The sequence below is a fragment of the Barbus barbus genome (assembly GCF_936440315.1).
Source record: "Barbus barbus genome assembly, chromosome: 18".
Classification (NCBI taxonomy): Eukaryota; Metazoa; Chordata; class Actinopteri; order Cypriniformes; family Cyprinidae; genus Barbus; species Barbus barbus.
In genome coordinates, this window is record NC_136746.1 from 8,515,882 (window position 1) to 8,539,932 (window position 24,051).

The window sequence follows — 24,051 nt, forward strand, 5'->3', positions numbered from 1 at the left end:
TCTAGGTTATACTTCTCCCAGCAGATGAGAGGGGAGACCGAGAGAGAGCGTTTGCTTTTGGCGTACCAAACAAATGAAGAAATTACAGCTGGTCACTTCCCTGTCAACAAAGAGCTTGCTTTAGAAATGGCCGCCCTGCTTGCTCAGGTACACAGTGCTGCTCCTCAGAATATTAATGCATCTCACAAACCTGTTATATATTACCTAACTTTGTCATTTAATTAAACAGCCCACTACATTTAAAATCACACCGTCTGTCTGAAACCACACCTCCAAAGACACATCGACCAACCCAATGTCAGCAAACTCAAATGCTCAAACAAAATGACTCTCAGGCTCACCGTGGATCTGATTGGCTAGTTTTTTTTTTATTTGCTAAAAGATGTGGGGTGATCCTGTCTCTTTTCATTGTTTCCACAGCCTAGGGCTGTTTTTATCTCAGTGATAGGAGTCAGGTAGTAGTACAGTTACTCAGAACCTTTTCTATTTTTAAAAATAGCTTGAAGCAAATGATTTCCATGATACTAAAATACTGTGAAAGTGTTTCCTGCATTGCTACTTAATCTACTGCACCATTCAAAAAATATCTTTTTTTTTTTTTTTTTTTTTTTTTTTTTTTTAGAGAAAGACGGTGCCATAAAATAATACAAGACAATACATTTTTCTGTTATCCTTGCTGGTTGCACGTATCAACAAACATGCAATGCAACTGAAACAGTCTGATTTACAATATATGAGGATTATGAACTAGTTTTTTGAATGAATTCTGAATTAATTTAATGAATGTTCTTTTAATGTCAGAAACACAAATTAGCTCCCTCAGCTCTACAAATGCTAACAAAATATTAACAGTATCCTTTTAGAACCAAAATCTTTGAATTGTATGATTCCCATCCAATTCCTGTCTGAAATAAATTTCTTACAGCAATATCTGAAGAAAACAAGCTCAATTTTAGGTACAATTTTTTTTCGAGGTCAATTCAAAACCAATTTAAAAATAAAAGTAATTTGTGTAAAAATTATATAAATCATTTACACATGATAAATAATGAAACAATTAACAAATTTAGCTTAGACCCATCATAGATTTAAGCATAATTAATGTTGAATGGATGGAGTTGAATGGAGTTTTTACATTTTTAAAATTTTAAGACTGGGACATAAAGTAAAACAATGCAAACTATGCATAAAAGACATTTGGAAAGTAAAAAAATCACGATGTCATGGTAAAACACCTATCCATTATAAATCACTTACAAATACAAAAAATAAGCTAAGCTTTAGGAACAGTTAATTTTGTGTGTGTGTGTGTGTTTTCATTAATGTGAATTTAATCATTACTATTAATCATTTGTGTAACTTGCCAAAAAGTATACAAATTTAATTAACAGTATTTATACATCACATTGGTATTTATTGTACTGTTTTTAAAAGAAAGTTATTGTTCTACAATCATTTGGTAATGGATGATATATCACATTACAGTAATGATAATTTGAGAAGAAATATGCTTAATGGTCAGAGAAATAATGTCACCATCCAAAAAAATCTTAATTGACCTAATGTAGGCTTCATTTACATTTTTATATATACATATATATATATATATATATATATATATATATATATATATATATATAAATTTTTTGTGTCGTACAGGTGGAGTTTGGGGACTTTGAGCGTCCATTTTCTAGTCCAGGTAGTTCAGGAGCTGCACAGACTAAATCTAACCAGACCCTGAAACAGGTTTTTGAGCGTTTCTACCCGAAGCAATACCGAAATTCCAGCACTGAGGAACAAATGAGGTATTTATGCCTCCAGTGCATCCCATAACCACAAATATGAACACGACGAATCTGTTTGATTATCTTACGCACTGAAACGCATGCGTCACAGGCAGTTGCTGCAAAGGCTCTCTGCCCGATGGGCATCTCTGAGGGGTCGGAGTTCATCAGAGTGCATACGAATCTACCTGACCGTGGCTCGTAAGTGGTCATTTTTTGGAGCCAAACTATTTGAGGCTGAGGTGAGTGTTTCTCTAAGGCTAAAGGTGATTTGTACAATTTAAATACTCAAAAAAGTGTAAATGCTGTGGCATTATTTCTTAATCTCACTCTCTTTCTCCCTGCAGTCTGTAAGTACATCACAGAAGAACGTGCGTGTTTGGCTGGCAGTACATGAAGATGGAGTCAACATGCTAGAGTTCAACTCTGTAGTAAGTGAACACATTCTCTACAGTGTTTCACAGTATTTCCAAATCACTTCATGTTGTTAGTGAAGAGCTAAGATGAGTTTTCACTGCTTGTTTTCTAGAAAGTCCTTGCGTCCTACCCTTATAAAAGCATCGTGACATTTGGAGCGTGTGGTCAGGACTTTATGCTGGTAGTAGCTCTGAGTTCTGCCACCAACACATCCAAAGATAAGTCTACAGAGAAGCATCTGTTTGCCATGGCCCCGTCAAAGGTAGGTATTTAGTTCTCTTAGAAGAGTCTTTTTCTTTTTGTTGTTGTAGGGAGAGTTGTAATTTGTGTGAAAATGATATGAAATATTCAGTTGTTGTTTTTTTCACTACTGTTCAAAAGTCTGGGGCCAGTAAGAAAATACATTTAAAGAAATTAATACTTTCATGCAGCAAAGACGCATTAAAATTTATCAGATTTTATTGTTTCAAACGGTTGCTGCTGTTTTGAACTTCCTATTTAATTAAAGGTACAGTACACCCCAAAATTAATACAGGTTGGGAACAAGTGGAGGGTGAGTTTACTTTAAGAGTCCTGAAAAGATGGTTTCTGAAAAATATTAAGCAGCACAACTGTTTTTAACATTGATAATAATAAGAAATGTATCTTGAGGATCAAATCAGCATATCAGTATGATTTCTGAAGGATCATGTGAGACTGAAGACTATAGTAATGATACTGAAAATTCAGCTTTACCATCACAGAAATAAATTACATTTTAAAACATATTAAAATAGAACACAGTTATTTTAAATTGTAACATTATTACTGTTTTACTGTTCTGATCAAATAAATGCAGCCCTGGTGAGAATAAAAGACTATGTTCAAAAGCAAAAAAAAAATCTTAGCAACGTTTGAACATAATTGTACATACAGTATATTCTCTTTTACACATAGAGAGAAAACACACACACACACACACACCAAAGTACACAGAAACACACAGACTCATGTGTACTTCTGTTTGCTATGTATATTATAGCGTGACACAGCATTTCTCTGCTTTCCTTGTGTTGTTTAGGTTCGAGACGTGACGTTGCTCATAGCCAGCTACATTAACTGCACACAACAACAAAAAGCAGCAGCGCACCACCTGTCTGCCCCAGCCCTGCTGCTGGCTCTATCTGGAGAGATGAAGAAGAGCAAGTCTCCTCCAGCCGCCTGCAGACCCAGCAAAGCACCCACCCTCCTTTAAGCATTCACAGTATGTGTTGGTGTTCACTTAGGACATATTCCCTAGTTCATTAGTTGATCCCAGTTCAAAATCCCTGGCTAGTGTTCAAAACCATATTTGCAACACACTGGTTCACATCAAAGGGGATCTGAAAATGAAATAAGAGATGTATTTCTTTTAACCCCCAAAATGAAAATTTTGTCATTAATCACTTACCCCCATATCGTTCCAAACCCATAAAAGCTTTGTTCGTCTTCGGAACACTATTTAAAAATATATAAGATATTTTGGAATGAATAAGATATTTTGGATGAAACCCAGGAGGCTTGTGACTGTCCCATTGACTGCCAAACAATTAACATTGTCAAAGCCTAGAAAAATATAAAAAAAACATTGTCAGAATAGTCCATCTGCCATCAGTGGTTCAACCGTAACGTTATGAAGCTACGAGAATACTTTTTGTACGCAAAGAAAAAAAAAAGATTTTATTCAACAATTCGTCTCCTCTGCGTCAGCGTAGCGTCATTTTGGAGAATATCCGCTGAACACAAACTGCATATGCTGTTCTGTGTCAGCCGCAGCAAACGGATACATCATCTATGTTTGTTTACGCTTTGATTTGAATGAAAACGGTGTATCTGTGTGGCGCGGCGTATTCAGTGTTCAGTGGATATTCTCCAAAATGACGCTATGCTGATCCAGAGATGAATTGTTGAAAAAAAAAATCATCTTATGCTTCCTGTTGCGGCTGAGGGTGACATGACTGACAGTAGTTCTCAACATTATGGGTGAGATCTCATGAACATGTCCAAGTCAAGTTCACCCCAGAAATAATCAAAACAAATAGTATTTTGTATATAGAAATGAAGTGTGCTTTTGTTTGTTCGCACTGTGACGTATTTTTATGACATTTTCCACCTAATTGTCATTAACATATTTTGTCCAGACATTGTACTTTTTGAGAGTTTTTTTGTAATGCACATTCTCAATTCTCATATATATGTATGTGTGTGTGTATATATTAAAAAAAGCAACAATACTGTACAAAACACTGCGTAATTTATTAATTTATGCTGACTTTTACAAGTAGAGTTTTGTACAGTATTGATGTCTTTAAATTTGAATTATGAATTATGGTAATGACATTTTTTGGTTGAAATGTGCATAATTGTCAAGAAAATGTCAAAGGATCTTAATTTTTCCCCAAGACAAAAATAAATAAATAAATATGGCCAGAACTGTTCTTCAGTTTTCATGAGATTCACCCAAATACATCAATTTGTTTTATTTATTTTATTTATTGTTCAGGCTTTACCAACAATCTCTTTTGCAATAAATTAGGGCTGGGCGATATGGCAAAATCTTAAAATTCAAATCTTTATTTTTTCAGAACGTTTGACCGATTCACGATTTTTAACCAGTCAAATTGAAAATGTAACTACAACGTGATTCAAGTAACTTGTTTTTTTATTAACGCTCTTGTTAACGAAACTTCTATTCCAAGTGCAGCACACAGGAAGTTGTCAACATGATGTAAATTTTAAACAAAAAATTATGCATGATGGAAAATGGTGAAAAGATGCATGAACTACAACTACATCTTTTACAAATGTTCAGAAATAATCAAGAAAAATACTTTAAAAAAATTTTTTATTCGAATAAATCGATAAAATCAGAAAAATCGCCCATGCCCTACAAGAAATATAGAAACCCAAAACACTAAGTAAACAACATTTCCTTCCATCATTATATCAAGTACACTACATATGTAGGCCATACATTATTACGACATGAAGTTGACTAAACTGGAATTGAAAATGAGTTCAAACAGAATGAGTAACACTAGAGTTCTGCAACCTCCCTTCGCTGTAATCTCTTCTCACGTTAGCATGTTGAAGCATGCAGAGAGAATGCATGGATTATGATAAAACAGGAAGTGCACTACCAAACAATACATGTGGTCTTTGGAAGCTAACATGGAGTCATATACCGTAGGACAGCTGAGGTGTTTTTGAGAGTACATATTGTACTGGTGTAATGAATATGGGGTGTGAGATTCATAAAAAGATTCACTGCAGGAGATAGAAACTGGAAGGCTTTGCTTTGTTTTGTTTTTTAGAATACCAAAGCATTACTGACATTAATGAACAAGGTATACTGCGACAGATGATGTCATAGCAAATTGTATTTATTTCTTAAAGTGTATTTTCTATCATCTATTATGCAGCTTTAAATAAATGTCCTTACTCAAAAAGGAAAGTTAGATTTTTATATTTATTTATTTTATTTTTTTTCAAATAGATACATAATTTGGTAGAAATTCATTCTAAGTTATGTTAATATACTTCGTTTCACAAGTTCGGGGGCATTAATCTCTTATGCTCACTAAGGCTCTATTTATTTAATCAAAAATACGGTAAACATTTTAATATTGTGAAATATTGCAAAATTAAAAATAAAAGTTTTCTATTTTAAATTACTTTTGCATGCAAAGCTAAATCTTCAGCATCGAGTCTTCAGTGTCACATGATCCTTCAGAAATCTTTCTAAAATTGATTTGCTGCTCAAGAAACATTTATTATTATTATTATTATCAATGTTGAAAACAGTTATGCTGCTTCAAACCGTGATTCTTTGATAAATAGAAATGTAAAAAGAACAGCTTTTATTTAAATTGGAATTATTTTCCAACATTATAAATATCCTGTTTGTCACTTTTGGATCGATTTAAACTTAACAACTGTGTACCTATACTTCTCAAGAATTCAACAAAGCTACAGTTCACCAGATAACAGCTGTGTATGCCATGTAATATCATTTATTCAACCATGAGAGACCGAGGAAAAAAAATTGCACAGGATGTGAATGATTGTTTGGTTACTTGTCATCAGTGTTCTGATGATGCAAACTCATTTTATATATTACCCAAATGACTGTTTTGTTGTGTTGCCTTGGCTGCCACACTCCTTGATATTTCCCCAATAATCTATTGAAATTAAAAACCAGATATTCTCCCCATGTCACAACCTCCCATTTGGCACAAAGTTGTTTTTATAGGAGCATTTCTTCTTGTTCCACTGGTTGATTGCCTCACATCGTCACACTGATTAAAATCCATTTTACAGTTACGTCGGTACGTTACTTGGAACCATTCACACTTTAAATCATGTTATAGGCTGAGTTGTTGTCATCCTCTGCCGTTTTATTATTTAAGCAGGAATGCAGAATATCTAGTGATCTACATAAACACCTGAAATCTGAAAACTACTTAAGATGATGACTTATATACTCTAAAGCCAAAGATGTAACAAAACCTTAACAACAGTGACTTGTTTAAAAGGAATCGCGTGAATTTTAGTGTACTGCTTTTAAATAACTTTTAAACACTGTTGACTCTGTCCAAACAGGTGAGGGTGAACCATCCTCGTGAAAATGTCCCTCCTTACCGTGACCCACACTCGTCTGATAGGCTTTGTCATTTAATCCCTCCTTTTCTGCCATGGAAACACAGAGACTGTGTGACTTCTAACTCAGGTGCGAGTGCGGATGGGGGAGGGCAACGTGATCCACCCAAACCGGTCTCAACTAGTCTGAGAAACAAACGATCTAGGCTCTTATGGGAAATATACTGGGGGACTAGACGAAAAGGCAAAGAATTCAAGGCAAGGGAATGCCAGCCAAGCTATTGTTTGGAGATTTCTCTTGAAAAAAATAAGTCAGATTTAGTTTGGACCTATGCCACTTTGACTGCTTCAATAAAAGCTCACAATATTTCATTAGGTCACACAAAATGAATGCAGCAACATTTTTGCAGAGTGTTACACATTGTAGCGCGTGCCATTAGCAAGTGTGGGAAAGCTTCTCAATACGAATTCGTTAGTCATTCATTAATGTGCCTGTTAAAACCTGACAAACTCTTCAACCAAAACAGAATTTGTGTAAACACAGCTTCCTGGTTCCTGGGAGGAGGTTGTAGTCTTTGTTAGTCAGAACTTTGCATAAGTCATACCACAATGATATAGGAACTTCGTTGCCCGAAACTTGAGCAACAGGTCTGACCTGTATTTCAAACCGCTCTGTACACGGCTCTCTCGTGGGTTTAATTATTAGTCTTTCTGAGCACTTGAATGGTCAGCAACTTCAAGTTAAACAGCCTCATTGTTTTACATTTTGAAAGAAAAAGGTTCGTACAAATGCACAGGTTTTAGGGGGCTATTATTAGACCCTATATTATTTAAAACACATGCTTAGAAGTAAAAAAAAAGTGGATAATGCACACGCCACCATTTATAACTGACAATTCCCAAAGCTTGCGCTTACATTAACAGTACAAAACCAGTCCACTATGCTGCTTGATAATGCAAAATGGCATTTGTCAATCATTCCAGTTTGTAGCACAAGCAGTTCTGTCGTTTACCGCATGTTATTCTATTTTTTTTTCTATTTGTTCCTGTAGTGATTCACATTCACATGAAATAGTTTTGCAATGCAGAATTGTCTACTTGACACTGCATCATTTACATTTAGACAAGTGAGTCACGCTAAAACTAGTCCCATTCAACAAGTTTCCATCACATTTGAATTGAGGTGAATCTCATAAGGCAGAGAACAGGTGCAGCTCAACTGCTTGCCCTGGGCTGAAAAGGACAAATCATGGTTGCAAACAAAAGCTAGGGATTGTTTTGTGCTAGGATAGTCCTTTTCATTTAGCAACACCATTACAGTTCTATAGAAAAAAGGATTTTGATTTACTAAGACTACCACATGCCGGAATATTAAGAACTTGCATGACAATGTTTAAAACAAATTTTATTAAAAATTTACAAGTCACAAACTGTACAGTGTTTAAAACATTGATCCAATTGAAAGTGAGCCCTCATTAAATAGAAAAGTAACAGAAACCATTAAAAACAAAAACTGTACTCTGCATGTAAGACACTTAATTTCTAATAAAAGGTTACAAGCAAACGTGCAGCAGGTCTAAGCTTCAGCACTGGGCACATCCCAGCATCAGACTCAAGTGAGAGGTCATTAACAGCTTTAAGACATGGTCTCCAGTTCTCTGGGCTGCAAGAACAGAAGGAAACGTGTTAACAAGCTTGCTTCCTTTTGAGGAGAAAAAAAAAATAAAGTTTAGATCATGCTGAAATAAACCAACCTGTGCTTTACTGTACTTGGCCTTCTGTTGCCGTGCGAGGAAGAACTAAAAAGAGGAGGAACAGTTAGATTACAAGCACACATTACCTTAAGAAACCAAGAAGAAATGGCACTTACAGTAGCCAGAAGCCCTGCGATCACAATCAAGCTGACCACCACAATGACAGCAATGATACCACCAGTCAGCTTCTGCATGGTAAAGGTGGGTGCCTTTTCATCTACATAGTACACCAGGATGTTCTCCATGGGCACCTTTGATCCCTCAACACTGACTTCGAATGGGTCAGAGGATATAAAGAGTGGCAGAGCTTTGACCTGTGAAGTCACATGAATTTTTGCACACAAGTTACAAAATATAAATATCAGGCATTACAACTGAGAAATCATCAATGGGACTCACATCCTTCTCCATGTAGTAAGTCATGAGGGACAGGTCTGGATCACTAGTTCCAATGGGCTTTTTCACATCCACAACAATGACACGGCCAGCTTTGTCATACTGGGAAAGAGGAAGTGGGTTTTGTTAGGCTGTGTACCACAAGCAAAAGTTAAGGGGCTGGATGACAATGGTAAATGCTTACCTGAACCTCAGACACAAGTGTCTTTGGCAACTTGTAACGTTCCAATAAAACATTTTCAATTCCACTGTAAAAATAACAAAAACATCAGCAAAACAAGACAAGCTTCATATTACATGTTCCAGCAAGACCCTAGAAATCAATAGTAACATACGTCTTCCATTTGGCAACCTCGTCAGTAGCAGGCACATCTTTATGCTTCAGTTCCATACGAACCCAACTAGAGGAGAACACATGGCAGTGTCAATTTACAAGTCTTGCTTCCTTCCACAAACAGCAGTACCATTCTAACCACACTTTATACTAGGCGTGTCAGTCAGAAGAACATCCTGTTGACAACAAAAGTGCACTCACTAGGTCTCCACAGGCTCACACTTGAGGTTCTTGTCTCCCTTGTCACTTCTGCGCACACCGGCGCTGTTGACGCACCAGCACACTTCAGTGCCGTTACACTGGACGGCCTTGAACTTTCCATTACTCTCACACTCTGGGTCATAGATGCCATCATTGTCCACAAAGGCAGATTCTACTGGCTTGCCACCAATTGATCTTGTGGTCATGTTGTTCCTGGCACGATACATCTCTGCTTTCATGAGGAAGCACTTGGGAATCACTGTGGGTAGGGAGAAATTAAGACGTTTACCACATTTGATGGGAGGAACAAAGTGCCTTAAACCTGCCTGGTTTGTAGGAGATAGGGAATCTGGAGCTCAGCTAGTTTAGGCAAGACGTCAAAACTCCTCTAAAACCAGACTGGGAGACAAGTTAAACCAACTTAAAACATTTGAAAAAAACTTTAGCATTGTCGTAAGGGGGCCAAAAATTACCAATAAGATAGTTACCAATTTTAAGTGCAAATAAGGGAAAACTCACATTTTGTACAATCAATCGGCTGCTTGAGTGTGCTAGAAAATTGAAGAGTGCACTGGCATGGCGGTTCTTCACATCTGGCCCATTTCATATTGTTACAAGTACCTGTTTGACAAAAAAAAAAAAAAAAAAAGACAATTGTTTTGCTGAAACGCATAACCCAGTCCAAGTAGAGCTCCCCCACCCCCACATACTGAACCACACCCTGGATCCAGCTCATGGTTGTTTGCCTGCTAACTACAAAGTTATCGACTAGGATTAAACAGTTTGTCATAGTTTAACCCGATTTAGTTTACTTTTAAACATCTCGTTTTAATTTAAGTTAAAATAGTTGTTACTTACATGAGGCGGCCACTTCCACTAACACCGCAACAACCAAGGCGACTAAAACCTTCATCTTGGTATTAGAGAGGACTGAAAAAACAAATAGTTTCGGCGTTAGAAATCACTCCGTATGAGGAACTGATGCGTGCATTAATCTCCAGAACCTCCACGCAATTCAACCAGTCTTTAAACAATAAAGTCTTCTTACCAAAGCTTTAAGAAAAACTAGAAATCCGACCAGAAAGAGTTATTCCGCTTTTTGTTAAATCTCGAGCTTAATTAGGAATAGATCCCGCAGATATCCTCTCTCTTCCCCTCCAAACGACTGATCTAAACGCGCAACAGGTGTCAAATTATGTATACCTGTTTGAGTAAAGTGACGTCAGGTGCAAATGGGCGGAGTTAGCTCTAAAACGCCTCACCTCTTGTTCCGCCCGTGACCATATATGGCCATTTGACGCATCGAGAGTGAACGCAAAACTTTCTATCTCCATTTTGGAAATGTAAAGCACCTACAAGATTCTCGGTTGAAACTCAACATATGCAACTCCAGTACTGCCAGGTGAAACTGCAGCATTTGCTGCATATGACAAAGACTAGAAACAAAACCATAATGAAAGGTGACTATAGGACAATATTTCTATAATTTCTAAAATACTGCTTGCATTTCATTCAAAATAGTGATTCCAAATGCCTTATGCATAACGAAACAAAAACGTAATAATGCATTTTTAAAATAATTTAAGAACAAAAATATTGAAGAATATGAATATGGAAAGAAAAACACAATAAAATGATAAAAGTCTTATTAAAGAGTAAAGAATAAAAGTCTAATTAAAGAAAAAAAACTGAACTTGTAAGACTTAAAAAATTACATGACTACAAACTGTTTTAAGTAACTTAAATGTACCCTTTTTCACAGTTACATTTGATCATTGTTCATTTTAAATGACTGACCGGTATCTAAATCAGAATAAACTATTCTCTTGTTCAATGTAATATACAATACAAGCTTTTAATTTACAAGTTAAAAATAAATATATAAATAAAAAGCTTATATATATATATATATATATATATATATATATATATATATATATATATATATATATATATATATATATATATCATGCCTGACTATATGGGGCTTTGAAAAAATGGAACAGTGTACAGACATTTGTGACCCTGGACCACAAAACCAGTCAAGTGTCCATTTATTTAAAAATTGAGATTAAGCTGAATAAATAAGCTTTCCTTTGATGTATGGTTTGTTAGGACAATATTTGGCTGAGATACAACTATTTGAAAATCTGGAATCTGAGGGTGAAAGAAAAAAAAATGCTGAGAAAATTGCCTTTAAAGTTGTCCAAATGAAGTTCTTAGCAATGCATATTACTAATCAAAATTACATTTTTTATATATTTACGATAGGAAATTTACTAAATATCTTCATGGATCATGATCTTTATTTAATATCCTAATGATTTTTGGCATAAAAGTAAAATCTATAATTTTGACCCACACAATGTATCCTAATTTTGGGTTTGGGTGGATGATGGCATGTGACAATAATTGTTTACATTTGATAACCACAATAAATTCAAACACAACAGCTAAAATGCCCATTCCTTAATTTACATAGTTTTGAAAAAGTAGAGTTCTAAACCCCTTGCAATTACAGCCGATAAACCTGTGGAAATATAATATGACATTTTGAGCCACATATTGCAAAAAAATCTAATAAATGTTACACCTAGAGAATTGGTTTTGCATAAACATAGGTCATGCCACTACAGTGTCTGTCAAAAGAAGATAGGTGATAGAATGGCACTAACAGAGTCACATACAATAGCGTTAATGGTCAGTAATGAGACATTAAGTGTTAGTTGAATTCTTTCAACTAGACATCAACACTCTCTCTCTCTCTGAATGTGTTTCTCAAAGAATGCAGCCAAAACCAGGTGAACAAGTTTGGACAGAAGTGTGGCCCAACCGCCAGTCATACTTTCTGAGCATTTTACAGTCAGGATATTTTAATAGTATGCTATAGGTGTTTAGAGCAAAACTGGAAGCTTCTCCAGAAACCTTTTGGACTGCGTCGTAAATTTCATCTTTGTCATGTACAGTATTATGACTTCATGAGAAACACAGCGCTGTCAAAGCTGATCAATTTGTAAAATGGACACACCCTTCCCGACTGATACCCACAACAACACCGAAACTGACGTCATATTCTCTGTAGTATCTCTAACAACATCTCGTAGATGCTTAATGCTTGTTTTGTTGTGCTTTCTATTTTAGGCTCTAACTTAAGTTTTTAATGTGCCAGAGCCTTTATGGATGTGAAACTTCGCTTACTGTATAGCTCTATGGTTATAAAACCTATTCTCTTAATGTAAAAATGTCGGGGAATATCTAGAGTCAAATTTAAATTTGCAGCCTATTTATCACACTCTCCTTCATAAAAACATTTCAAGATGTCACACATTGTTTTGATCTGTCCTCATTGCTTGTGTTTGAACAAAAATATGTGGTTAACACAACTATGTTCCATTGCATATCTCCATCTTATATGTTTTCCTTCAGTGATACTGTGTCTTATATTTTGTGACTACACCATGTGTTACATTTTTAAATGTTCAGGATTGCACTTCTAAGGTGTGACTTGATTCTGTTGCAACTAAGAACAACAGACTCTGCAGGTCATATTTTATTTTCACACACACACACACGCACACACACACAAACTTTATCAAAGGTCTCACTCACCAGAATATGGCAATCTTGTTTGTTACAGAACAAAGCTGAATCCATTGAAAAGCTCTATAATCACTTAAGCTTCTCAAAACGTTACATTTCATATGTGCTCATAAAGCTTGAAAGCAATTATGTGTTCTAAATTATTTCTAGTCTTAGTTTTAGTTTAAGATTTAGACCCCCCCCCCCCACACACACACACACACTATTTCCTAAACAAACAGCTATGGCTACATAAAATGTCTTTTATTACTACTATTATTACACATCATTTACATTGAATCTGTAGCAGTTTCTAAAGTTAGCTTGTTAATATTTGTAAACGTCATAGAAACAGCACTAAAACATCTGACCATAATTTAACCTATACATTTTTTTTCTTTATCTGAAGAAACTTAAGCATGTTAAACAACCAAAACTAAATTAAAAGACAATATACTCACTCAGAATTCACACAATCTGGAAATTAAGGTGGAATAGTTATGCTCTAAAATAACTGGTAGGTCACCCATCTCTCTTTTATAGTTCTCTCTTTAATTTAAATAAACACATTCTGATTTGTTAGCAGCAGCTTCCTGTTTAGCTGTTCTCACCACACAAAATGTAGTGGTTTCCAAGAGTGCATCTGTATTATTGATATCTCACTAGTTTAGTAAATGCTTAACTGTTAAAATTTTGCTTAAAAAACCCCTTAACTGTCACTCACAGTTTTGAACATAGAGATTATAGAGCACTATTCAAACTTAAATGTTTATAATTCATGAACGAAAACATTTTGTAACATGATTTTCATGTACCATTTCCATGGTAATGCAATGTCTGATTTTAAAATGGGTTTCAAAGGATGAATTTTGAGATTTTAAGTTTTCAACTATATCGTTTCTTATGATTTCTAAAGCGTGAGAGGGAAAAAGGCAACTAGGAAAAATGTCAGAACTCCTGTTGATGTAGATTTTTCAGGTGCACTCTTGTCATAAATTAATCTATTAATTTGCCTACATAATTTTTTAACAAAAAAGGTGGAAAAATATCTATTTAGGAGTCTTAGACCTTTCCAATGATATATCGTTTGTATAGTTTGATTAGATTAGGATTTAATTGTAAAATAGTGAAGTAAATTTAGGTGTCCCGCAGAGGGGACGGGTGACAGTTAACAGGTTTAACTGAACAGAAACAGATACTTTGTCTTTTCCATTTGTGTGTGAAATTAAACAATAAAGTAGTTCAACATATTCCTACAGAAGTTCTAAGCGGCCATGCATTATTAATTTTTTTCTTCTTGTTTTCACGTGATCATGAATTAATTTTCTTGTGATCTCGACTTCTTTTTCTCACGATCAACAGCAAAGGAGGCTATTTGTGATGCTGAAACATTATTTCACACTTTTGAAAATTTGACAGACTGTGGCAGACGTTTGGCCACAAAGTAGCCACTTCCGTCGCTGTGGTAAGGCGCTGTTTTCTGTTTTATAAAGCAACCTTGGTCAGGGCAACTGGCAATTTTTATTTAAAAAAGTTTATGAAAGTTATGGGGAAATTTAATGATTATGAAATATGTTAAAGTTTTATTTATTTCTGTGGACGAAGTATTTGTGATCCAAACAAGGGGGGAAAAAAAAAAGTAAAAACAACTGAATAACTTGAACTGCTGAATACTTGCTGCTGTACTGCTGAAAACAAACAAAGAGTATTTTTCAACTTGTATTATAGCCTACTTATTGAGCTCATACTAAAAGTTATGATTTATTTTTTTTAACCAACGCTTTTATTATGTAGCTTGTGTGAAATGAAGCTGTAGAACAAAACTTGAGAATATCTTTTATCCTTTAAAGGAGTTATCGGATGCCCATTTTCCACAAGTTGATATGATACTTTAGGCTCTAAATGAAAAGTCTATAACATACTTTGGTTAAAATTTCTCACTGGTAGTGTAAAAAACCCCACCTTTTTTACCATGTCAAAATCAGCTCTGTTTTTAGCAAGCCATTCTAGTCCATGTTCCTTTAATTGCTCTTCTGTGGGGTGACAAGCAGTACTGTTTACTTTAGCCGCGAAACTGGCTAACTTGCACGTTATTAGGAAAGGCGATTTGCAAAGATTCATAAACTGTATACTCACTTCTTCTGTAGATGAAGCCGGATCACGAATGATTTGCGCGAACATTGACGCATTTAGGCAGATCGGGGATCGGCGCATTCCCTTCAAATTAACGTTAATCCTCTGCATCTTCAGCAGCTCAGATGTCCGGAGTAAATGACAACTGCTATGTTCATTATTACATCCAACAACAAAACACCTCAATCACACAATCTGAGACATTCTTGTCTTACCCTGCACCAGAGTCGACACAATGGTGGACAGACGACAGCTCACTCAGGGCGGGTTTAAGGTAAGACAGTCTTGTCAATCAACTGTCGTGGGAGGGGCCTGTACAGAACTACGCCATTCTGGCAGGAATCTCAGTACAGCCTGATTTGAGAAAGGGTATTTTAAAATAACCACTGGCTGGATTTTTATCATTATAGGATGGATGTATACACACAATTCCAACACACATTTATGTTCAAACAACGTATAAAGTGAATTTTGCATCCTATGACCCCTTTAAAACGCTTTAAGTTATATGGGCCTATTACAATTTTAATTTAAGTCACATGAAAACCCTTGGGGAACACATGGACCTAAAATGCTAACACTGAATGCCATTAAACTTCACATTAAGGGGCAGTCGTGGCCTAATGGATAGAGAGTCGGCCTTGTAACCTGAAGGTTGTGGGTTCGAGTCTCAGGTCCACCAGGAATTGTCAGTGGGGGGAGTGATGTGATTCAATCACATGCGCCTTAATAACCAATCACATTACAGCCATGACATCATAGAATTTCAGTCAGAGTTGTGTGACACTCATTAGTCATTTACAGATACCACAGGAATGAATGAGAAGTGCCATAAACTGAATCCCACCTGTCGCAAAAAGTCAGTGACTTCCTCTCTTATAAAACAGCATTGGTTTCATGGTTAACTCTAAAAATAGTTCAATTCAAAAGTATTGGTTGGTGTAAAACATGTTGTAGATTAGCAGATAGGCTGTCGATTCAATAAATGATGAGCTGTTTAGGCTAAAAAGCTGTTTATTCAGCGTAGTGAAGCCTCTCGTCCATTGACATCCATTCAAAAACAACAGCCTCTGTTCTCCTTTCCCACATGCTGCCAGACCGGAAGAGTTAGCTTTAGCCGTTATGCTTTTTCGACGGCAGATTGCAGGCTTGGCCTTCTAGTGGCTTTGGCATGAACTGAGGAAAATTACATAATCTTTTGCTAGTTTTCATAATAAGGTCCTAAAATTGTCATAGCTGCTGTATTATACTTTTGAAAGAAACATAAATATGATGCACTGCTTCTACAAAACCAGTAAGAATGTGTTAATATCATGTTTCTATTTTCAGAATCAGGTTGTTTTTATTTTGTCCCACCCACTCAAACTCAATTTGGGTGGATCATGGGACAGCATGATTTTGGGTGATTGGGACAGTGCTTAAAGTCTTTGCTAATTAATAAAATGATAGACCTCGTAGAGAACCACTGAATATGCTCCCTATGCCCTAAATCAGTGGTTTCCAACCTTTTTATTTGTGCAAGCCCTAATCGAGCACAAAATATTCATGAACTAGCTAGATTTTGCTAAAATAAAAATCTGAAATAGAAGCATTTTGAAAATAAAAGCATTTTAAAAGCGTTTTTTTGTTGTTGTTTGTTTGTACTGTTTTTGTTGCAGTAATAAACCATATTCATGTTTCTGTTTAAAGGTTTGTGCAGGTTAAATTGGTAAAAAAAAGTTAATTGGTGATGGGGCCACCCAACATTTTATTTTATTTATTTATTTTCGACCTGAAGCATTTTTTTTACTTGTCTATTTGATTTTTAAATGTTTTCAATGCCTTTTAGACTTCAAGCCTTCTTTTACTTCAGTTACATGTGTTGTATTGTATGAATTGTGGATGGATTTATGAACTGAGAAATAAAGTTGACCAGAAAAAAACATGGGCTCTTAATGATGATGAACAGAAAAGGAAATATTGCATATAAATTTGTATCAAAGTATGAGCTAACTTGTACAATACAGTAAATATTCTTGCACTACCCTAAATCAATGAAAACGGGCTTTCCCATTCAACCAAACGTTACAAGTGGTACAAAAAAAATGTTTTTTGGGGGGGGTCAGTTTACAGAAAAGTGTACATCACGCATCCTTTCATTATATAACACAATTTCCTCCTCAAATTGGTAGTTAACATCTTCAGTGAGCTAATGTTTTTAATTTATGGCAAGAAACCTTGCACAAGGCAAAAATTCATATATATATATATAGGCACATATATATACACTGTATTGCCAAACGTATTGGGCCACCCCCTTCTAATAAACATGTTTGACTACTTTAGTCATTTCTATACAAAGTACAAAACATTAAGAGTACAACAGTACAACATTAAGATTTGTACAGAGTACAAATCTTAATGTTAAAGCATATAATGATATTCTTGGGAATTGTGTGCTTTTAATTTTATAGCAACAGTTTGGACAGGACCCTTTTCTATTCTAACATGACAGTGCCTCTGTGTATAAGGCAGTCCCTTGTGATAGAAGGACTTACGAGTTACAGAACATAAGAGTTGTATATAAAAGGACATGAAAAGAATCAGAATCAGAATGAGCTTTATTGCCAGGTATGTTTACACATACGAGGAATTTGTTTTCGTGACAGAAGCTTCCGCAGTGCAACAGGATGACAGTGACAGAACAGAAAACACAGATAATAAAAGAATAAAAATAGAACAAGTAAATAGGGAATAACAATATACAAACTGACAGTTGCATGTACAGGTGTAATACAATAGACAGTTTTGTATGTATATTATGTGCAAATTCAAAATGTAAACTAAGTATGTGTTAGATAAGTAAGTATATAAGTGTATAATAGTGTTATGTGTTCCACGATTATTGTCAAGTGTTCATGAGATGGATTGCCTGAGGGAAGAAACTGTTTCTGTGCCAGACGGCAACAGTTCAAAGAGGGAGTGTTCTGGATGTGAGGGGTCCAGAGTGATTTTGCCAGCCCTTTTGCTCACTCTGGATGAATACAGTTCTTGGAGAGTGGGGAGGGTTGTACCAATGATTCGCTCAGCAGTCCGGACTACCCTCTGTAGTCTTTTGAGGTCAGATTTGGTAGCTGAGCTGAACCAGAAAGTTATTGAAGTGGTTTGGAATGATAGTGTTAAAGGCCGAGCTGAAGTCCACAAACAGGATCCTCACATATGTCCCTGGTCTGTCAAGATGTTGCATAATGCATAATGCAGTCCCATGTTGACTGCATCGTCCACAGACCTGTTTGCTCTGTAGGCAAACTGAAGAGGATCCAGTAAGGGTCCAGGAATGTCCTTCAGGTGGGCCAGCCAACCAGGGGGGTTGCTGGATGTGTTAATGGTTGTGTGGAGAGCTGTTCAGAGCGGGTGTGGGGTGTTTTTTCAAGAACTCATTCAGATCGACTGCCAGTTGTTGATTCTCCACAGTGCTGGGGGATGGTGTCTTGTAGTTGGTGATCTCTTTCAGACCTTTCCAAACTGATGCCGAGTCGCTGGAAGTGAACTGAATCCTTAGTTTTTCAGAATAATTCCTCTTTGCCACTCTGATCTCCTTTTCCGGTGTGTATTTAGCCTGTTTATACAAGACTTTGTCCCCCTTCCTGTAAACATCTTCTTTGGCCTCCCAGCCAACATTTCCACGTGGGCCCCATGTGGGTTTTTCATGGGCTGCCACTTGCGCGCTGCATGGGCAACCCAAATGGGACCCATACAATTTTGTCCGGCTCCACTTGGGCCCCATGTGTGTTAGCCCATAGGGGCACATGATGGGTCCATAGTGGGCTCTAGGTGGGGCCCATGTAGATTTTTTAGAGAAATGCTGCTTAGCACGGCTTAACTGAGAGATGAGCACCCGATGTCCCGATCCGATGTTAGTTACAGACATTTATTAACTCTACTCTACATATTTATACATTGCAAATAGCATTGGTATAAGACAAATGATGCGACTGCAAGTGTTTTAACATTCACCTATCTATTTAAAGTATTCGTAGGGCTTTTCGTCTTCGCGAGTCTCCCTGCCAGTCTGCCAGCGCGCTGCGGGAGGAAAATAGTTAGCACAGCTTTACTGGGAAAGTGAGTAAGTTACATTAAAATAATACATACAAGACAATTAAGAAAAGTGTATACATGCATTTTAATGTATACCTACCCATTTAACACACTCTTAAGACTTTCGCCTTCACGATGAGTCTCCCTGCCGGTCCACCAGACGCGCCGCGTGGAAAAAAATATCCAGTTAGATAAAAGCAGCAGTAACTCAGCTAATATAAAATTTCATATAAATCTTACCTTGAAAGATTAGGCCTAGAGTTTACTACCAAATATGATTAAAATATGCAAGCAGACATTGTCAAAACGGTAATCAAGAAATTAACCGATACCCTTGAAAAACACATGCATCATTTTCAATGTCAACAATCAGAATTTAAATGCAAAAAAGTGCCCAATATAAGTGATCAGAATAAGCAACGTAATTATAGGTATTTCACACTCGTTCATGCACACACAATGACAGTCAAAACAAGAACAATAATGCTCTTACCTTCGTGTTGCTCTATAATTCCACACAGAACTAAGTCTTTCATGAAGTTCATATTGAACAAAGGCTAATAAAGAATTTTGCACAGTCAAAACTAACAAGTCCAGCGTCTTTAAAGAATACAGGCTACCAATCTGGTCCGTTTAAAAGATAAAAGACAGGATTGTATAGATATAAATAGATTTTGATTAAATAATTTTACTGTGCTCTGAGTTGCAGTGATAGCCGTCATCTCCCTTAACAGGTGTAATTCACCTTTTGAGAGTTAAAACATTCTCCGCTCTTTACCATCGAACTTATATATAGGCATTATGATCACTTACAGTTATACATCCAAAATCAGATCCGTTATCGCGCTAAAAACCCGTTGCTCATGAATCATCACATCTGTCTGCTGAGTGATTGGCTAAAAGTGCGGCCATGACGTCAGCACCAGTCGTCTTTGCAGCTTGTGTGTGTTTAGTAACTTTGTGATGACTGATTGGATGCATGCAGTAGGCTATATATGCACACTTGGGCTTGTTTGTTAACAAATTACGCCTATACAATTTATAAGTTTTGAAAACCGCCAAACTGACCAAAAACCAGCCCAAATTTTGTCCACCCGCCCAAGCCAATATTTACCCGCACAATCAAATTCAAAACCCGCCCAATCTGGCAACACTGGTGGCGAGTGGCAAACCGTTTTTTTTTTAAATGAGAACTGGCGGGAAGACACGCACGCCAATCTTCACATGATGTAATGACTGCATAACACAAGTGATTTTAGATTATAAGAAGAAAAAAAAACTTTTGAGTAGGCCTACTTTTTTGGAGATGCTTATAAATAAATAAATTTGAAAAAAAAAAAATGAAATTCCTAAAATAAACAGTCTTGGATTGGTCTATACAGTACATTATGATATAATCCTTTAAAAACACATGAAATACTTAAAATCTTATCAATTTATTCAATTGTTAGAGTAATGTAGTTACCCATAATTGCATAAAAATAAATCAACTGCAAAAAACTAAATTCTTGTAACTATAAATATAGCCTAATATAGCCCAAATGTGGCCAATATGGGACCCACAAATAAACAATAATGGGCAACCTAACTGGGACATATTCAGCCCATCAAAGTGCCCACTCTGAACCCATGCCCAGTTGACGCCTGTATGGCCCAGATAAATCCCACGTGGGGCCCACATGGACATGTTGGCTGAGCTGATGGAGCTGTCTGAGTTTTGCAGTGAACCACAGTTTGTCGTTGTTGTAGGTTAAATGAGTCCTGGTAGGAATGCACACATCTTCACAGAAACTGATATAAGATGTTACAGTCTCTGTGAGCTCGTCCAGATCGTTTGCAGCAGCTTCAAATACACTCCAATCAGTGAGGTGGAAACAGGCTTGTAAAACCCGCTTAGTTTCATTAGTCCATCTTTTAACAGCCCTTAATACAGGTTTAGCTGATTTCAGTTTCTGCCTGTAGGTTGGTATAAGATGAACCAAACTGTGATCAGAGAGTCCTAAAGCTGCCCGTGGGACAGAGTGATATGCATCTTATATTGCTGTGTAACAGTGATCCAATATATTACTGTCTCCGGTAAAACAGAGTCTGGGTGTTGTTGATCAGATCAGCGAGTTTCTCTAAAGCCAACACTCACGAGAATGAACGAGCAAAACTCCCACAGCGAGTAGAAAGGCTTACAGTTAATGAATAGCACTTCTAGATCTGAACAGCACATCTTCTTTAACACTGTTACGTCTGTACACCACCTCTCATTGATGTAAAAGCATGTCCCACCTCCACGAGATTTCCCCGTTGAATCTGCGTCGCGGTTCGCTCTAAACAGCTGAAAAATCGGCAGATGAAGCGCGCTGTCTGGAATGGCATCATTTGTGGTGGTTTCCCTTCTTTCTGAAGAATCACTCTTAGAGTCTTGTGGGGTTTTGATGCCAGAAAATAGACTTTATTATAACAAGACAATAAAGCTGAGGAGTCTTCTGCAGAACAGTCCTCCCAACGTTCTCTGAGTTTCTCTTTATATAGTCTATCTTCTAGGCGTGTTCAGAACATTTCATACATGTGCATATTTCCTTTTTTGGCAATATTTATACATATGTTCTTTCCCTAGAGAGAAGGCTCCTAGACGTGTTTAAGGAAAGAAGCCTTCTTTGTATTTCCACATATGTTTTCCATCATAAGGGTCAGAACATGCCCTCCATGCGAGCCCTTAACACACAGGCATATGCTTATATTGGAAATATAACTTAATACACAAGTGGTTAGATTCACATTAATTATACTTGATTAATTCATATTTTGACTAATAAAAATCTTCTACACATTCAGCCAGGTTTCCGTGAAACACAGCACAGCAGAGTGTGAGAAATCCTTATTTGTCCGGGAAAGCAGAAGGAAGGATTTTGTCCGTTTTGTTGGGTAGAGAGCGAATATTCGCCAGGCAACGGCATTCGAAATCTGCACTGTCTGAGCTTCCCCCATCTGCGCGTCCTGCGTTTCATCAGCGCCGCCACTCCGCCGACTGCAATGTCCAGCAAAACATCAGAATAATCGAAAACCGATTACATATCAGGTTGTGTGTACTGCTGAATGTCCAGCAATTTGTCTCTGGTGAAACTGATTGCAGGGATATAACTAAAGACAGGACAAACTAACAAAAACATAAAAACAACTGCGGACAATGCCACGGAGGCTGCCATGAGTGGCGCCACCTTGTCAACTCTTCATACTCTACATACTCTTACTCTACATACTTCATACTCTACATATTCTTCATTCTCTTCATACTCTACAGCTCTTCATACTCATCATACTCAATATATTATCTACTCTATTGGTAATATATTGGTAACTTAATAACTTACTGGTTTACTCTAGTGCCACCCCTCTAGACACGCCCCTGGTCACATGTGCACTTTTATTGCATCATGTGCCTTATTTTAGAAAATAATATTAATAACAATAACACTCACAATGACTTTATATTGTAATTATACATAGCTGTGTCAGCTTTGTGGTTTTATCGATGGTATTAGACCTAATTTGTAATGTGTATATGTTTATAACAATGTTGCAATGTGTTTAAATGTACTATACACATTAAGCACAGCCAGACTTTTGCATTTAATTATGTACATCTTAATTGAAATGCTTTATTTCATTTAAAATAAAATAAAATATTATTGTGTGAGAGATTCATATTTTATTTTAAGAACTCTTGTACTGAAACCGATATCTTGTGCACTAAAATTGTCTCAATGTAGATTTTAGTGAGAGTAATAGGTATGTTTACCCTATATGGGGGATATTTCACGTATGTTATATGTGCAGCAGCAGTAATTCTTACATGCTCACAGCAGCATGTTGTGGATCATGTATTGGCAGCAAGTATCTACTTGCTCTGCCGCAGCAGCAGCGTAACAAATCTATTCCATCAAGACTTAACACATTAACATTGTCATGTACATTACCATGCCAATCCCTCTGAGAGTTGTCATGAATCATGATAGAATTATATTTCAATTAAATTATAAGAAAGCATCTAACATAGGGCTATATAGAAATACACTTCCAGTATATCATGCAAATTGAACCAAATACTTTGAATTATATGTGTGTGATGCTTATCCACCAGAGGGCTGTCATGGGCCTTTAAGCTATAAATCAAGGGCTGATTTGTAGACCAAGTCCATCCCGTGTAATAATAATCTAGTATTTGTGTATGAGGTAAAGGTTCTCTCAACACAAAACACTGACTATTGAATGCTGGTCTTTATTGCCCCAACCTTTATTTTACACCCAGAGGCAAGTTAAAGCCCAATGGGAGTAGTACACTTACTAGGAGAGAGAAACATAATCATAGGGATATCTGGGTGTTGCCTATTATGCTGGTTTAGGATGTCTCAGGTGCTGAGATGGGTCATTATGCTTTGTACCAGGAAGGACAAAGTGTTGTAACTTGGGCAGAAGAGTCCATAGAAAAGGGAAGTCACATACTTTCTGAATCCTGAGAAGGACCCACTCGCTCTCTGTACGAATGTCCACCTTATAGGACAACCAGCCATCTGTGAGATATGCTGTAAGTACTGATTTAAATTGATTATTTTTGTTTGTCAGGTTCCTTTAAAGTAAAACTGGAAATTGTTGGCTTGTTTCTGTAAAAGTGTTAAGTGCTAAATCTGTCTAATAAGAGCTATAGATTATCGCTCATGATTTATTTTCAGATCACAAATACAGAATTGAGCAAATAACAGTTTACTCT

The 24,051-nt window shown here is 36.5% G+C and overlaps 2 protein-coding genes across 3 annotated transcripts in view; one reads left to right on the forward strand and one right to left on the reverse strand.

The window, feature by feature from the left end:
• LOC306884026 (pleckstrin homology domain-containing family H member 2-like) overlaps positions 1 to 4,650 on the forward strand; it is a 32,984-nt gene extending 28,334 nt beyond the window's left edge. The window contains exons 24-29 of the mRNA XM_079439628.1: positions 6 to 147; positions 1,660 to 1,805; positions 1,897 to 2,026; positions 2,132 to 2,215; positions 2,314 to 2,463; positions 3,262 to 4,650. Of these exons, the coding sequence (XP_079295754.1) occupies positions 6 to 147; positions 1,660 to 1,805; positions 1,897 to 2,026; positions 2,132 to 2,215; positions 2,314 to 2,463; positions 3,262 to 3,435 (826 nt within the window). The 3' untranslated portion in view covers positions 3,436 to 4,650. The remainder of the gene's footprint in view (positions 1 to 5; positions 148 to 1,659; positions 1,806 to 1,896; positions 2,027 to 2,131; positions 2,216 to 2,313; positions 2,464 to 3,261) is intronic.
• Positions 4,651 to 8,206: 3,556 nt separating this feature from the next.
• On the reverse strand, positions 8,207 to 13,705 carry LOC306884027 (epithelial cell adhesion molecule-like). 2 transcript variants are annotated; one of them, XM_079439630.1, is made up of 10 exons: positions 13,544 to 13,705; positions 10,362 to 10,433; positions 10,023 to 10,124; positions 9,504 to 9,762; positions 9,304 to 9,369; positions 9,153 to 9,216; positions 8,972 to 9,070; positions 8,689 to 8,886; positions 8,573 to 8,617; positions 8,207 to 8,481 (listed from the first exon to the last, which is right to left on the reverse strand). In XM_079439630.1, the coding sequence occupies exons 2-10, from the start codon at positions 10,414 to 10,416 to the stop codon at positions 8,455 to 8,457; spliced, it is 915 nt and encodes a 304-aa protein (XP_079295756.1). In that variant the 5' UTR covers positions 10,417 to 10,433; positions 13,544 to 13,705; the 3' UTR covers positions 8,207 to 8,454. The 2 variants fall into 2 exon arrangements, with proteins under 2 accessions (XP_079295756.1, XP_079295755.1); XM_079439629.1 differs by lacking the exon at positions 13,544 to 13,705 and adding an exon at positions 10,552 to 10,716.
• Between the last annotated feature and the right edge of the window lie 10,346 nt (positions 13,706 to 24,051).